The 18,338-nt window shown below is 38.3% G+C and overlaps 1 protein-coding gene across 5 annotated transcripts in view; it reads right to left on the reverse strand.

Annotated features, from left to right (window-relative positions):
* The window catches only part of TRPC4 (transient receptor potential cation channel subfamily C member 4), a 150,141-nt gene that overhangs the window by 38,544 nt on the left and 93,259 nt on the right, over positions 1–18,338 (reverse strand). For all 5 annotated transcript variants that reach the window (XM_061994004.1, XM_061993997.1, XM_061994013.1 and 2 more), the window contains one exon: positions 913–1,249. In XM_061994004.1, coding sequence (XP_061849988.1) covers positions 913–1,249 — 337 coding nt within the window. The remainder of the gene's footprint in view (positions 1–912; positions 1,250–18,338) is intronic.

The following is an 18,338-nucleotide window of genomic DNA, read 5'->3' on the forward strand; positions in this document are numbered from 1 at the left end:
TAATTTCAGTCAAGACAAAGTATATTTGGCCTGACTTGGTCCAACTTGCATTGGTTCCTAAAATAAGAAATAGGGAAGAGACTGCAGCACACCAAGAGAGATACCATCTAGCAGAGTAGTCATGTTAAGGTAGGGAGGACCTAGGACAGTCCACTTGATATGGTCCCCACAAAGACGGCCTTCAATAACCCTAGCCCAAAAAATTTACTTTAAACTATTGGGACAGAAGAGTAACTTCCCCTCCCCCCCCCCCCCCCAATTTAAAAATGCTAGGGAATTTTTGTATTCCTCCTGATAAATACTTTGTTTGAAGCTGAGTGACAAGTTCTCATCAAAGATTTTGCACAGAAAAAATACTTTATATGTGTATTTTAATGAAAATACTCTCTTGAAAACATTGTTTAGCAAAGTGTGTCTGCCATATTAGAAGGAAGGATGCTTTATGTAACTAAGGTTAGTGATAACACTCCAGGATTGATACTATGCCTTATTCTAATACATGAAAAATAATTATTGTGGCAAAGGGGCCTTTTTGTTTAAAAGCAGACTAACAAAGAAAATAGATGGACACTTAGAAAAATGCAACAATTTCTAGCCTGGAGAAAATGAATATTAAAAAGAACATCAATATGTCTGTTTCAGGGCACTGCTTAGCCACAGGAAGGAACCTTCAGTATCTTATTATATTTTCCCTCACTGTAATATATAAGGTAGTGACACTTTGGACTGTCAGACTCTTCCCAAGATATCTACTGCTCTTGCTAGGTATTGAGGGAGATGGATCATGTGCCTGTTTTGGGAGGCCAATAATTTGTGACAGAACTCTATTGTGTCTTCCTGCCTCAGGAATTCTTAGCAAAACCACAGGGGTCAAAACACTTTTCACTGTATTTTCTTTAGTAATACATTTACCCAGGACCCACGGTAATATCATCCACTCGACGACGGTTGGTGGTGGTCCCTGCATGCTCAAGTCTGACCTGTCAATGTGCTGAGAGGCAAGCAACAGCAGGAACAGAAAAGTCAAGTAGGATGCAGTATGGCAGATAAATTTGATAAATGGCTTTCTGATGAAGAGCCCTAAAGGGCTTTTGGGAGCTATCAGGTAGCACACAGAGAAGACTGGGAAAAGGAGTCCTATCACAACACATGTCAACATCTTCACAGCCCAGTGTCGCCTCCTCCATCCAGGGAATTCATCATACCAGCGGGACGCAAGCAGCTGCTGGCAGTTGGGCTGAGCAACAAACTGCAGAGGGAAGAAGAAAGGAAGAAAGGTTAGTTTCTTGCTACCTCTATAAAGTTATTTCCATGCCATATATATTACAATATGTAACTTTTGCACAGAGATTTAAAAAACAAAAAAAAAAATCCAAAGCCTGTGGAAGCCCACTAATATGAATAATGTCACTAAGACAGGTCTGGGTCAGCCTGCCCTTCCTCCAGTGCAAAAAGTCTAGAAAGAAGCCATCAAAATTCACTTTTGGCAATAAAGCTTTACTTCTTCATCAGCTGAGTACAAAGGGAGCCAACAGGTTACAAAACACGTGTACCTCAAAAGCTGAGTTAAAACTGAAAAACAAGTTGATAAATACTTCCATTATTCAACCAGCCACATCTGTGGAGAATTCAAAGAACTCAAGGTGGAAGTCGCTATGAAAACGAAAAGCATGACTGAGATCTGTAAACAGTAAAGCTGAATTCCTCAACCATGAACAAACTATTCTCAGTATGTTCTCTGCTAATTCTCTAAAAATCAGGCTCACATGCTTTTATACTGACAACAGTCTTACAGATACATTACACAATGCTTGCACAATACAAACCAAGCACTAGCATTCCCTGTGTGTCACTAATCTTTGTCAAGGTATGCTCCTATCCTATGCAATATTTGATGCTCTGTCTGTTCTCCAAGATGGGATTTCAGTTTTTTAAAACATGATTTTATAATTTAATTTCACAAAAAAAAAAAAACCTCAAACACAGAGAGCTTTTCAAAAAAGCTTTAAGCATATTCCAAGGATTATGTCATACTTTTATTTGATTGCTGGCTTCTATTTTCAATAATTCTTTCTTTTATAAAGAAGACATAGAGTAGTAGCATGCTAGACTAGACATAAGAGATTCAGAATAGAAGCAACATGCCCATCAATGAGAGACAGAGTTGTTGCATTTAGGTTTAAAAAGAAAAAGTTACTGTGGTAGATTGACCTTGGCTAGCTGCCAGGTGCCCACCAAATTGCTCTATTACTCCCCTTCCTCAGTTGGACAGGGAGAGAAAATATAACGAAAGGCTCAAAATAAGAGCAGGGAGAGATCATTCAGTAATTGCTGTCATCAGCAAAACAGACTCAATTTGCTGATAAAATCAGAGTATGAAAATGAGAAATAAGATCAAATCTTAAAACGTCTTCCCGCATCCCTCTTCTTGGACTCAACATCACTCCTGATTTTCTCTACCTCCTCCCCTGTCAGTGGCACAGGGGGATGGCGAATGAGCACTGTGGTCAGTTCATCACGCGTTGTTTCTGCTGCTCCTTCCTCCTCATATTGTTTCCCTGCTCCAGTGTGGAGTCTCTCCCATGAGAGACAGTCCTCTATGAACTTTTGCAACATGGGTCCTTCCCACAGGCTGCAGTTCTTCACAAACTATTCTAGTGTGAGTACTTTCTATGTGTCCTTTCCATGGGGTGCCGTCCTTCAGGAACAGACTGCTCCAGTGTGAGTCTCCCATGGGCCAAGTCCTGCCAGCAAACCTGCTCCAGCGTGGGCTCCTCTCTCCACATGTTTCCAGGTCCTGCCAGGAACTTGCTCCAGTGTGGGGTTCCCATGGAGTCACAGCTTCCTTCAGGCGCATCCACCTGCTCCGGCATGGGGTTCTCCCTGGGCTGCAGGTTGGTCTCTGCTCCCTCATGGCCTCCACGGCTGCAGGGGAGGGCCTCACCATGGCCTGCACCACAAGCTACAGGGGAATCTCTGCTCCAGTGCCTGGGCACTTCCTACTCTCCTCCATTGACCTTGGTGTCTGCAGAGTTGTTGCTCTCATGTATCCTCCCTCCAGTCTCGTCCTGCAGTTTGCTCCTGTGCAGTAACCTTTTCCCTTTTAAAATATGTTAATCACAGAAGCACTACCACTGTTGCTAATGAGCTCAGTCTTGGCCAGCAGGAAGTCTGTCTTGGAGCCATCTGGCATAGGCTTTGTCAGATACACGGGAAGCTTCTAGCAGCTTCTCACGGAAGCCACCCCTGTATCCGCCCCGCTAGCAAAACCTTGGCATGCAAGCCCAATACAGTTACACATATGCATATACAGATACACTGGATTAAATTGTTAGCTGAAGACTGAATAAAGCTATGCAGAAACTTCTTTATCTTCTTAAATAATAAAACTGGTATTTTACACCAAATAATTTCGGATTTGATTTCTAATCAAATGCATCTATCTTGGGATTTCACTTTATTTTGTTAATTCTTATAATCATAGGAGTCAGGTCCCTTTGAGGGTGAATAATAAATAAGTAACCTCTCAGTTTCTGAAATCACTGGGATTACTACTGGTAGAAAATGCTATTTAGTTTGAAATGAAATGAGAGTCAGCATGTGTCTTTCTATATATGTCTGGATCTTGTCAGAAATGTTAAACTGAGCCAAATTCAAACCTGGTGTATGTTAATGAAATGCCAGTGTCCTTAGCAGAGACATATTTGCCTACCAGACACCAGCACTGAAGCTGCCCGTGACGGTTGTGAAAGACAAGAAAATTTACTCATACTGTAAGCATCTTGAAAATAGCCGTAAAGAAAAGTAACAGAGTGTTCTCTTCCACTAGGAAAAATGCATTTACAAGGTTTCAGGGTGTTTGTTTCAAGACACAAATGTATGCAATAATACTGCATGCAGTCACAGCAGATGGTTTCAAAGTTATGTTTTTGCCAAGTTTTTAACGGGGATCTCCCTACAATGGGGGTTTTTTTTTACCCCAATTTACTTGGAGAGGTACAGATTAGTGTTTTGCCTGTCTCGTGAATAAGCAGAATTTGCGGACTAATGTCAGAGTAAAATATCTTCCTTTTTTGTCCTGGAGTGTGCAAGATCCATGTTTGTTTCTCCTTCTTCATAATATCTTCCCAATATACACCACCTCACTTAAAAGTAATCAGTTCCTAAGCCTTGCCTTTATCCCCTTTCTTAAAACCTCTGGATCACCCTCATCAGATTCGGGACTCGGGTGAAGGAACAACTTCCAGTGGTTAGCAAAGTCTGGTAGTAGATTTATGTGGCCTACTCCTTGACAAGCATAGCTAAATGAAATTAATTTCCCTTGCTGTAATGTGGAGGAAATAAAGTAAATGAGGGGTTCTTTTCCAATGTCTACCAAGTACTGGGCTGTCCTGGGACTGGGTAGATCAGAACAGATGCAGAGGTACCTCATGCCATGAGGAGATGCTTGCTGACTGAACCATCTGGAGGGTACTTCATATCGGGTGGGAAGTAGCTGCTTATGTTTAAACTTCAAATAGATTAAAATGCAAAATTTTCAATGTTAAAACACTAAGCGTTTCTGACCAGCCTTGAAAAATTGTTTTTATATACATTAGATTTTGTTCCCCTGTGACTGTATTGCTAAGGTATGATGTCTTAAACGCAAGGATTGCTTTCTAAAGCACAGGAAGTTTTCCTGTAAGTACAGAAAATTTTCAAATCCCAGACTCTGGAGAACCAATTTTTTAAATCATTACTCTTAAAGAAATCAAATCTCATACTTTTCTTCAAATTAGGACTGTGGCAGGATAGTTTTGCAACAGTTGGATCCTCTGACTATAGGAGAAAATGAATATAGACTGTACTAATATAGACTAGAGTTAGGGGGAGTACCTTGAGTAATGTATTTTAAATAGCTTACTAAACATAAAACACATAAGAAGCAACTAATAGTGTAGTATAGAGTAAGCACATAAAATACTATCCCAGCATTTTAAGAGCTGTATGCACAGGGAAGCGTTTTATTACTACAGGCAAAGGTCTACAACAGAAACCACAACACAGTGTCTACAGATGATATAATGCATTTCTGAGTGGTAGAGATATCCAGTTTCATGCTGTCATTTTTATGCAACAACACTGTTGGCAAGGTTAGTTAACAATGTCCTGAAGCAACAAAAATATCTGTCTCTTCACTACAGACTTTTCTATATGGTTCTGAGCTCCTATCGTCACATAACATATGTCATGAACTACTCCAAAATGTCTTCTTCAGACAACTGGAGAATTACCCTACATCTCTTGCTGACATATCTTTTATAGTTATGCTTTTCTGCTTCATTTATCAATAAATTGTTAATAAAAATGTCCAAACTAATTTTCACAAATTTGACTTGCTCCACTTTTGTTGTGAAACAGGAGTCAGTACTGGGAGTCAGTATTGGGAGCAGTGTCATTGAACAACTTTGGCAGTGACACAGATAGTGGGATCTAGTGCATCCTGAGAAAATTTGCCAAGGACACCAAGCTGTGTGGTGTTATTGACATGTTGGAGGGAAGTGATGCATCCAGAGAGTCCTTGTCCGCTTGAGAGGTGTGCCTGTGGAAACCTCAGGAAATTCAACAAGGCCAAGTGCAAGATCCTGCACCTGAGTCGGGGCAATCTCTATCAAAAATAAAAATTGGAAGACGAGTGGATTGAGAACAGCCCTGCAGAAAAGGACTCAGGGGTGTTGGTTGATGAGAAGCTCAACATGACCCTGCAATGTGCGCTCACAGCCCAGAAAGCCAACTGTGTCCTGGGCTGCATCTAAAGCAGTGTGGCCAGCAGGTTGAGGGAGGTGTTGCTCCCCCTCTACTCCACTCTGGTGAGACCCCATCTGCAGTACTGCATCCAGCTCTGGAGATTTCAGAACATGAAAGACATGGACCCATTAGAGTGAGTCGAGAGGAGGGCTGCGAAGATGATCAGAGGGCTGGAACACCTCTCCTATGAAGACAGGTTGAGAGAGTTGGGATTGTTCAACCTGGAGAAGTGAAGGCTCTTGGGACACTTTATAACAGCCTCTCAGTACCCAAAGCAGGCTTAAAAGAAAGCTGAATAATGAAGTTCTTGAACAGGAAACAGCTGGGGCATGATAGAAAAGTGTAGTCAGTGATAAACCCTATAGTCTTGTTCCTTTGCTGCCCATGCTGCATCCTTTGCTGCATGCTGCATCTCCCTTATTGTCTTTGTGGATCTGTTTCCCCTAAAGGAAATGAGGGGAAGATGTACAGTACCCATATCTTGTCTTCATGTGTAATAAATAAGTATTTGAATGCATATAGGAACTTGAGGCAGCGAAGTCTTCCTGGGAACTACAGTGAAAATCCTGCTTGTATAGGTTGTCCTAGAGACATTAATCAAAGGTCATATACAGTCAAGTAAGTTTATCTATGATTAATATATTTTATTACTGTACCTGATTTCCTATTACATTTGACTTTTTGATTTATCCAATAAAAAACCCTTCTCTATAGGGGAAAAAAAAAGTATTCAAGGACAAATTCTCTGGTTAAATGAGATTTATACTTTAACTATTATAAGCTTTCTCTTCAAAAGGAATAGTAGAAGTGAATGGAAAACAGACATGCTCAAAGCCACAAGATGCTTCCTATATAAATGGATGGGATCACATCTAGGATGATCACATTGTAAAGCTGAGTAGGCATGTGAGTCCTCTGCTGAACTGGCACCTAAAAACCATTTAAAAAAATATTTTGCAGAAACATTTGAAGCTAGCAGAAACAGAAATACTCTGTGACATTAATTTGCCCGTTCTGCATTGCTTATGCCAAAATATTTTCACTGTAGTATATTTTTCTTCCTTAATTGGAGATATTCCACTTGAGGTATTCAAAGTATCTTTTGTACTGTCAGTATTATATTGTACGTAATTTGACTTTGACATTGTCTCTACATAATTAGCAATCAGTAAGTTTATATTTTCACACTACAATGGCTTCCAATAGCTTCCAGCAGTTTGTAATTGTGTGAGGGATTTTGCTACAGTGATTATCCGTGGTTTAACATCTTTGCCTCCTTCATAGTCTGGCCCTCTGAAAATGTTTTGGTATTCATTCTCTTAGCTGTCATGCTGAGAATTGGCTCTTCTGAAAGACTGGTAAAAATCAGAAATTATTCACAGTGCCAGCAAAAATCACAGAATGACAGGAACATTACAGTTGGAAAAGACTTTTGAGATCATCAAGTCCAATCACTAACCCAATACTGCCAGGCCCATCACTAAAATAAATCATATTCCTTGGCACTTCATCTACTCATCTTTTGAATATCTCCAAGGATGGTGACTCCACCACCTCCCTAGGCAGCTCATTCCAATGCTTAATAACCCCCTCAGTGAAAAAGCTCTGCCTAATCTCTAATCTAAATCTCCCCTGGTGAAACTTGAACCCATTTCTATAATGAACCCATTTCTATAAACCCATTCAAATAATCTGGTATAAATAATAGCAGAGCCTGATTCTAGTGATATCTGAGCATCTATATAGTCCAGAATTTAATTTTCAATGATGATTAAATCTGATCTTTAGTTTTGCTATAATACACATGCTTCAGGCAATGGAAACATTGAAGGATGAATCCAAGTGATACTGTTAACCATATATTACAGAATCCCAGAATCTCAAGGGTTGGAAGGGACCTTGAAAGATGATCTAGTCCAACCCCCTTGCCAGTACAGGACCACCTAGAGTAGGTCATACAGGAATTCGTCCAGGTGGGTTTGGGATGTCTCCAGAGAAGGAGACTCAACAACCCATCTGGGCAGCCTGTGCCAGTGCTCTGTCACCCACACAGTGAAGTTTTTCCTTATGTTTCTTTCAAGCCTCTTATGTTCCAGCTTGTACCTGTTGTCCCTTGTCTTGTCATTGGACATCACAGCCTGGCTCCATCCTCCTGACACCTGCCCTTTACATATTTGTAAACACTAATGAGGTCACCCCTCAAGTCTCCTCTTCTCCAAGCTGAAGAGCCCCAGCTTCCTCAGCCTTTCATCATAAGGGAGATACTCCAGGTATCTTTATAGAAAGAATATTTCTATAAAAATAATTCTTTTCACAAAGAATCAGAATAAATCAAATCAGTTCTTTACTGTAGTGCAATATTACCTTTAAATATTTATTTAATTGCATTAGGAACTATACAAATATATTTTAAAAAACCCTACTTGTAATAAAGTACTGATTTTTATACTTACCAAGCAGTCCTAACAAAATCTGAAGATCAAACTAAATTCTCATTCTGAGATCACTAGGTCTTTCAATTTATCCTACATGGAAAAAAAATATGCTTTGCCATCTAGAAATGAATGCTGTCAAAGGAAAGCTATTTCCTTTTTTACTTATGTGCCATTGAGTTATTCTGTAGCACAAAGAACTATCCCTTATAGCATTTATTAACAAATGAATGTTAAACATGTTTTTGGTCAGAGGAAAAGACCATGGCTATCATAAACATTCCTAGTAATACTTTTTAAAAATCACAGGCAGGTTCTCTATTGTGCTCTTTTTTACTGCCATTACAGCCAAGTTGGTAGGAAATGTTAGCTCTGAGGTCTGCTGCTTTATCACACACATTTTCCAATTAGAATCATAGAATCATAGAATGGTAGGAAATTAAACAAGAATTAAGCTCAGTGATTTTTCTTTCTGTAGAACATTTTACTTTTCATATTTTAAATATTTTCCCAGATATTTAATTAAAGCACAAGCTCTTCTAGATATTTTAACTTCAAATTTAGATGTCAAAATTTTCTACCTATTGGTTGTGAAAAGTATATTTGCTTGGCACTAATGACACATTCAAGTCCCAGTCTCATTAAGTAGATCCTAAATTTGGTATCTTGCTTCTCCCTCTACAGACATCATTGCATAACCTTTTCTTTATCTTACCCTGAAGATTATATTTGTGGTTTTCAGCACTTACTCTTTGTTAAGGCAAATAACATTTAATTGCAATTTAAATGCTTTAATGTTATTGACTGGATCAGCACCAGATTTTCCTTTCTAAAAGCTAGGGACCGTGTTCTGGAGTCCTTTGGGTATAGTTATACGGTCTGTTTTCTGCCTCAGGCCAGAAGCCCTGACTCCTGTGCCAATTACTGTGAATCTTCTCATGTCCATTCTATCTAAGACTAGTGCCAACTGGAGCATACTATCATTATAATCATGATTCTTCCTGGACTCAAATCACTAGGTCAACTTTTCCTCAGCTCTGTCTGCAGCTGTGCCATTAAGAGAAGCAGACAGCTCACTTGGGATCAGAGTTCGTCAGCTTGTATATCACTAGGGCAGCCTGCTTCAGAGTAGGCCTCCATAACCAAACAAATTCACAGCATAGATGGCTTCATCGTAAAACCTAGAGTTTATACTGCACTCGTCAAAAATAGAATACTATCCCAGGGTTTGGTTTTTTGTCATAACTATCTTATTGTTTACCTTCAAATATGAGAGGGAAGAAAACAAAAGAAAAGGAAAACATTAAAGTGAAGACTGAAATGCTTCATTAAAAGGATTAATGAATATTAGACAATGGCATTGCAGTTTTTAATTTTAACACTTTAAATTTCCTTTTTTTGGCATTAACACAAGCAGAAGCTCTTAATTTGATTCATTGGTTCTTCTTGGTAAAATGATTCACCACAGAGAAAAATATTGCACAGCTATTAAATAAGTCAACACTTATCTATAATTGCAGTGATTCTGATTAATTGCTTAGAAAAGGCAATAGCAGTTGAAACTAAAATTCAGTTCTTGGGTACCAGCTATGTATGCATAACTATTTTAGCCTGCCCAATGTTGAAGAAAAGAGAACTAGTTATTGGGCTTTCAGATGACTTTGAAAAGTAGCTCCAAACATCAAAATTTAGACACTGGTATAATACTTCTGGTTTCCATTATGGGTAAGTGTTAGACTCACCACAATTCAAAATATTTTTGTAGGTAAAAACCATTAAAGAACACCTGTAAGTACCTGCACAGCTAATACAATATGAACTTGCTTCTGTTATATTGGATTCCTGTTCTTACGTGCCTACCTGGTGTATTTCCACACATAGCAAATAAAAAAAAATAAGACTGACATTTACCTATAAAGTTCTACATGCATGTAACCTTGCAGGCTGGAATTCATTGTCTAGTGAGCAGCTTTGCAGAAAGGGCCTGGGGACACTGGCCAGCAAGAAGCTGAGTATGACTGGGCCCACGCAATGGAAATTCATTGACTGAGCTAAAGCATGGCCAGTTTATTAAGGAGAATGATAATTCCCCTCTCTTTGGCACTTGTGAGAATATATGTGAAATGCTGTATCCTGTTTTGGGTTCCTTACTACAACAGAAATGTGAGTGAACTGTAGTCCAACAGGACACCTCCAAAAGGTTACAGGGCTGGCTCCCAAGATGAATAGGGACAGAAGAAGAAGAGAACTGGATATCTTCAGTCTCAAAAAGAGAAGAGTTAGGATGGGAATTCACTTACTGTCTTGCAGAAACAAAGGGGACATTATGGACAAAAGCAGTCTTTTCCCAGGAGCACAATGAAAGGATGAGGATGAGCCGGCATCAAGGGAAATCCTACTTTGATCTAAGGAAAACATTATTCCCTATAGGATTAGTTAAGCACTGGCACAGGTCATTCAGAGAACATGCTGAAACTCCATCCTTGTAAATATTGGAAGCTTGGCTGGCCAAGTTCCATAGCAACCTGATTTATCTTCAATCTTAGCCCAGTTTTGACCAAGAGCTTTGATCAGATGATGGATATCTTTCAACCAAGTATTTTTTATGATCCTACAAACTTCCTGCATTAAGCTAAGCAGCATAAGACCCATAGTAATTATGTTCACTGGTTTGAATTTATTCATTTAGGATTGAATGACTTTTCCATGAATATAAGCTATTAGTCATATCATTTTCATCGTTGATTATTCCCTTTGATAAGAGGCACAGCCTGTCTCTCTCATATCATTGAATCATATTATTGCTAAACAATACGTAAGACCATTTCAACTATTAGAAGCACAACACTTGTACTGTGATAATTGGTGCCTTGTGTAGGGGAAAAGATGTAATAGTTAAAAATATTTGCTTAGGTATCTGGCACTTCAGTCGTATTACTCCCAAAGCAGTCTTTAGGTACTTCTGACAAAGTTTTCTATCTGCATTAATAGTTTCTATAAAATAAATTAACTGATAAGAAAACAGAAATAGTGGCTGATCTTTCTCCCAGTATTTATTCTAACACTGAATAAATTGAGACTATAACTGAGATTATAATCTCAAAAGTCCCAGTTAATTTTATTAGACAAATATCAATATATATTGTAAACAACTTGACATATTAAGACAGGTAGAAATGACATGTACTGTTCATAGCATACAGTGTAAATCATGCTATTGACTCAAACTGTTTTGAAAACAAATAGCCATTTCTATAATAAATTGCCTATTGTCAGTCCCAGGGGCTGTAAGAAAAAACCCATGACTCTGGACCAGTGAACAACTTCTAGTGGCATATTTCTTATATTCAAGCTGTTTTTTTATGTCCTGTATTGCTAAGGTTTATAATCATGTCATACAGAAGGGGTTAGGATTTAAAATTATTACAATCTCAGTATATGACAGAATCAACATGTTCCCATGCATCCATCTTATTGTGCTGCTATGTCACCAGGAGGAAAAGACACAAATTCACAAACCAACCTTTCAAAAGGTTAGTTTCATGAGGGAGCTGGGAGCAAATATATTGAAAACAACTAAAGCACGGAACTCAGTGCGAGTTTAATTGGAGAAAAATTAGCTGGGAAAAGCTCTGAGTGAGGGAAGGGTAGGAAAGTGACTAGAAAAGCTAGATTCCTCCTCTGGGCATTGCTTGCTCATCTGAGAATTTCTATTGGCATCACTGGAGATCACCCTGTTCCCTGTTTGTATAGTTTGTTGCAGAGGCCAAAACAAGGTAGAGACACATTCTTACACTCACTTTCCCTTTTTGAACATCTTTTCAGATTTGAGCAGGGTATGAAGCTATTTGAAACAAAAATGACTACATTTTTTTTTTTCTTCCTTTTCTCCATTTTCAGGTTCTTTGCCTGTTTCTGTGAAGAGAAACTTTCTCGGGTCAGTGCTATTCTGTCATATTATTTGGGCTTTTTCTGTGAAAACAATGGTAATCATATTCCATTAGCACCAGACAAATTTAAGCTTCACTCTGTTAGCTTAGCTTTACGAGGTGCCATCCTGAATCCTGATGTGAAAAATAGATACAAGCACAGCTGTTCTCGACTCCAAGCTTATGCTGTTTCAGTCAAGTGATAAGAGAGCCAACAACGGAGTCATGTTCAACTCCAAGGCTTTCCAGTTTCTTTAGAAGTGACTGTTTATTATGTGAGGCTTGTGTGGAACTGAAGATGCCATAGTTTTCCAAAATCAGTGTGAAGCCAGTTTTTGGAAAGCATAGCACTCATTTGAAGGCTGACTGAATACAGAATTACAGGGATGAGGGAAAAATAAAAACAATGACTGATTACAAAGGCACTCAAACAAAATAAAGCAATAAGCTGCATATCTTTCTCTTGAAAGTTCTCTCTCAACTATCATGTTGTAGGGAGGTCTGGCTTTGTAGTTTCATTAAGACTTATGAACAGAATGTATACAGTCACTCAATCTGCTCTTCTTTCTCTTCAAGTAGGGTAATGTTTTTAATCTTTGTCTAGTTTAACTTGGCTTGTGTTTATCTGAGAATGTTAAAGGCTCAGATTAATCACCCAGTTCCTGCATATAGACTAAGCTGAAATGATAGGTCTTGGGCAATGATGCTCAATGAGCATTATTCTGAGACCCTTTGCAGGAGAAATGCATGTGATTCTGTAGCAGATGCATCAATTGTATCAGTCATGTGGCCTTCATGAACCCTCCTTCTGGCCTTCAGAAATTATGTTTTCAACTGTTTTCATTATCTGTAAAATTCACCTCTTTTCCCAGTTCTGCCTTAAATGAGTTAAGAGGCACTGTTCCTGAATGCCCAGTCAACAGTCACCATATGCAGCTTCTGTAGTTTAAACACAGAATACAAATCTTGGGAGGAACTACAGTGAGTATAATTGCTTGCTCAAATGCCTTGCTCTCCAAAATCTCCTTTACACTTAAGAATAGGTTGTGGTTGCATAAAATGACCTTCTGTTGTGAACAGATCTAAGAAATACTGTTCTTTCCCATAATGGGAAGACACCTACAACAGCTGTTAATGAAATTCTGTGTATGCCGCATCTGTCAGCCTGCAGAAATAATGACAGTCCTTGGGTAGTTCTTTTCCTTTATAAAGTCCTGCTATTTGTGGCAAAATGTTAGAGTTTGGTATCTCAAAATTAAATCCTGGAGCTACACTCACTGTTCTCTTACAAAGAGGTTTCTGAACACTGTTGGTTTCTATCATTGTGAACAACTAAAATGATGAAGGAATCAATAAAGAGCCTTTTATACTTGAGTTTTACTCAAGTATATGTGTTATATGTGTTTACTCAAGTTATGTGTCACTTTTAGGGATGTTCAGGCTACATCTGCACTGAAGAAATAAAATAGTGACTGAATTTGAGCACTGGACCTCTGACATGCAAATTCGACCTCTCCAGTCAGCTCTATGCAAGGCACATCTGCAACTTGCTGTAGACTATTTGCAAACAAACCACTTTCTGTCACTCAATCTTAGGGTCAGACTATGGTCTGCTTTCATTTAGCAGTACAGACATCTCAAAGACACATTTTTTTCACAAAATTTTACTGAATTACGTCATATGTTTCTGTGTTATACTGGTGTTTCCAAGATTCATTGCATGCTCTTAGCAACTGGGTAATTCAGGAGACATTTTTGTTTGCCCAACTTCCACAGTTATTTCTTATGGAGATGGAGTGCAGCACATTGGCTCATAGTTCCAGGTAACACAATATATTTTATTTTAAAATGTGCAAGAAATTCTATGAAAATGATCACTTCCTAGAGGTGGAAGAGGCGTATTTGGAATGATATAAGCAAAGGCTGCATTTCAGTCCCTGAAGGTTTGAGGCTACACTCTTTGTCGACAAATCACAGGCAATTTGTTCACTGACAGAGATATACACCCCACAGGCTGTTGTCACTGACTGTCTAAGATTCATGCCCTAGCTTTTACTCCAGTAAGTCAGAAAGGGTACATTTCTAAGAACAAGCTGCTCCTTAATTCTTGTGAAAGATGCCTCACTGGTACTCTGTAGGAATATTTTCTTCTGCTTCCTTTGCACTCTTCTGTGGTGTTAAGCAGATATATCCTGATCATATGCATGAAATTGTGATTCCCTAAACTGAAATTTATAAGAGAATCAGACATATAATTAATAATAAAGAAACTTACTGTAAAAGATAAGCAAATACAGAATAAAGATCCCAAGCAAACCTACAAAACCACTGAAATTTCTATGTGACGTGCAATTTAGAGAGCAAGTGTACCTTTCCCATCCCCTATCTTATGTGTAAGTACTTTACACATATAGGTTTTAATGAAATCAGCCAACGGGAAGACTTCTGCCTTGACCCACAGGCAGCCTGGGTGATGTCTCCTGAGCTACAGTCATGTTGAGTATCTATTTTTTCTTCATAATACCTGGCCTGCAGTGGTAAAGGTCTCACATTAATAACTACAAATAGTGTAATCAGGAAAGCAAGATCTCTTCTTTACCAAACATTCTTCTTAAATTTACTCCAAAAATATCCCCTGGCTAAGGGGGGTTACTTACTGCTGACTACTCTTCTGCCAGTCAGTTCCAATCCTGACAGAAGCTGTAGTGCTCCCAACTCCAGCCTCCATCAACACAACAAAACTGTGATTTCTTCATCATCCAAACACTTGAATGAGAAGCAGAGAGAATGGCAGCCAACACAATCCATACTAAACTATAATGTCAACTAAAATGCTCTGTAATTGTGCAGGGAAACAGCAATAGCACTCTAAATTTTAACTGTGAATTTCTTTAGTGCTTCATTTCAGAACTTCAAAGATAATATATCAGAGTTGGGAGTTTTTATTTGGTGGGGAATTTTAGCAAATGCAACAAAGCTTCTAACACAAGAACCTCTTAATTCTCTAACTTTGACAACTCACAAAGGCAAAATCTCTCCTGTTTTGAAAAGGAGGCTTGATGGCAGATCTCATTACTGCTCTGGGGAAAACTTTTCCTTTTTCTGAAGCACAGAATTTGCTGGACCTGTTACAAAATCTAGCTTTTCCAGGGAAACAGAGGGACCATAAAAGCCAAAGAACCTGAGGCCGAGAGAATCATATTTATGTTTGCATTGGCAGAGTATTTTGTTGGCAACATTATTACTATGGTCAATTTACATTAATTGCATTTGTGAAGGAAGGAAGGAAAGAAGAACTTCTTTGCCATATGTTTCTGCTTGAAAGTTACGGGGCAATAACTTTCACCTAAATGTTTTGAATTGGCATAAAAAAGTAGAGGGAGAATAATATGCAATTGGGAAACAGGCCATTGTTTCAATTTTTTGCTGTTGATTTTACTGCTTTTATTTCTAATACTAACTATTTGTGTTTTGTTCTTGGGGGGGAAAACATCTGTAAATTAAACAGTTTAATATCTCATCCTGATGTAATACATAATTTTAAAGCGATCCATCCTTTTCCTTCCTAAATAATTTGAAAATTCATATTTCTTGGTTATTTCAAACTTGCTGTTCTATATGTAAAGTTAAATATGCCTGAAGTATGGCTACAATACTAATAGCAACAGGGATATTTCTTTTGTACCCTTAAAAGTCCTGTCAGCTTGTTCCTCTAGCTTGTCTTGGTGTCTCTAAAAGGCAGCCCTGCCTTAAGCATATCAACTGCTCTCTCTCACTTGGTATTGTCTGCAAACTTTTCAAGACTGGATCTTCTCCTGGTCACTTATACATCTGGGACAGTGCAGATCCTTGCAGAGTTTTACTTGTCATCAGGTAAAGTACAGCCCATTAACTCTCTGAAATTGACCACCCAACCAGTTTTTCACCCGTCTTTTTCTTCCATCCAGACTGTGGCATTCTAACTTGGATACACCAATATCATGAAAAATGGTGTCAAAAACCTTGCAAAATTCAAGGTAAAAGAAATCTCTTTGGCCACAAATCTAGTATGTTTCCAAGTGGTGTTTCTGTGCTCAGGTATGTATACTCTAATGGAAAAGCTTGCAACAGAAAAGCAAACCATTTTCAATTCAATAGTCTTAAGTATTGACAAAGTCTTGTTTAACCATGATTTGTGCACTGTAATTTGCAAGGAAAGATTTTTCACTGGAAACAAAAAATGCTCCTACTCCCAAACTACTTTTGCCAAAGTTTAGTTCACAGCAAAGAGCAATTTTTCACAGCCAAGTTAGGAGGACCTAACCTTGGTTTACTATAATGAAAATTATGATCTCTCTCATTTCAGGTGTGATTATGCTACTCAACCTTTAATGAGATTTTACTAACATATTTGTGTTAAGGAAAGGGCCATATGCAGTCAAAGAAAATATTTTTTCAGTTCATATAAAAGTTTTGGCTTTTATTGCAATATTTTTGCTGATTTTGAATGTTTGCTGCAGGTTTCCAAAATTGGAAATCATGATGAAAAAATGACTCAATACAAGTAGAGTCTTGCAGGCTGTCATAGCTTTAACAATAGTTATTTGTTGTAAAATTCTCCATCTACTCCTAAGAGTCTTAATGTAAAATTGAGAATTTTTCCCTCAGGCAAAATCTCTGAAATGCAGCTTTGTGTGATGCTTATTTCTCCAGGTGAAATCTGAAATCATCATCTGTATACTGGTGAAAAAAGTCCTAGCATGGCATGATAGGGGCCTCTAAGTGATTTTGCTAGGAAGATGTTGCCTATGCAAACAGCTATCAAAGCTATCTTTCAAGGACACATTGCCAGTTCCTTTGAGAGGTAGATATACTGATAATGGTGGTCAAAGAGATGTTTCACTGAAAAGTATAGAGCAGATTCAATAACATTAGCTATTGACATTAGTCCGGTCAAGTCTGATGCTCACACATTTCTGTTGAAACTGTTGGTTCTTAATCTACATGTAGGTTGTGTCTGGAAAGATTAAACTTAGGAAGAACAGATCTGAGACTGTTGGAATATTTCTATAACTCAAACATGACCTGTCCAAATCGCATATGTGAGGCCTTATCCCTAAAGTATGACAGACTTTTAACATAGTATGGTTAAGGTTGGAAGGGATCTTAAAGATCATTTGTTTAGGTTTTTCCCCTCCAGCAAATTCGAGAGTGAGTCTAAGATCACTAAGTCTAAATGTGTAACTGTGTATAAACAATACAGATAGTGCTTTGGAGGAAACTTGGTCTCTGAACTTAACCTGCTAAAGTAGACCCTTAAATCACACAATGCATTAAAAGGAATTTCTGTAAACAGGTTCATCTATTTCAGCTTAAGGGGCTTTTCCATTTTTCAGAACAGAACACCAAGACTTTTTAAAAATTGGCTTTTCCCCAATGTTACCTACCTTCGAGAAACTACATGGTGTTCTCAAAGGATTTTATTACTTCCTTTTTAGCCCATAAAACATGTCTACTTATCTCATGTCTCCTCTGTAATAAGTGTAAGTAGCATAGGCAGTGACAAAAATTATTTTATTCTTAGATGGCTACATTGCAGTCTCAAGTTGTCTGTCTCTTCCCATCAACTATGAAGGGACCCAAGGCAAAGGCTGCTGACATAGGTACCTTAGTTAAATACCTGAAGTTATGTGGAGTAAGTCATGGACTCACAGCCAAACACACTACAGGAATGGCTATTTCTAGTTTCCTTCTGCATGCTATTAATAAGTAAAAAGAAAATTAGTTTAAGCCTTGAACTAATTTTCTTAATGATGTATCAAACCTTTTTTACCTTGTGTTACACTTTCAGTTTGTCTTAATGTCAAACACTGCATAACTGAGTCATGTTTTTCTGTGAACCTTAACAGGGCTGCTAATGAAGCCCTTAAGGTTAGCTATTTGGAACAACCTCTAATTTAAATGACTACATTACCCTGGTAATTAAATATTATTATCTTTTCTGCACAGCAGGCAGAGTGAAACATTTCCATCCCCTCTTCAACCACCTAAAAAAATAATGAGCTAAATCTTGTGTCTGAGCAATGGGGTATAGGCATTTTGCACTTTGTAGACCTTCAGCAATTTATACTTGCTGAAGATTTGCATTGGTCTTTCCCACAAATGTTGATGACTTTCACATTTTCCCAACATTATTCAGGAACGAAACACA

This window comes from Colius striatus, chromosome 1, assembly GCF_028858725.1.
Source record: "Colius striatus isolate bColStr4 chromosome 1, bColStr4.1.hap1, whole genome shotgun sequence".
NCBI classification, from domain to species: Eukaryota; Metazoa; Chordata; class Aves; order Coliiformes; family Coliidae; genus Colius; species Colius striatus.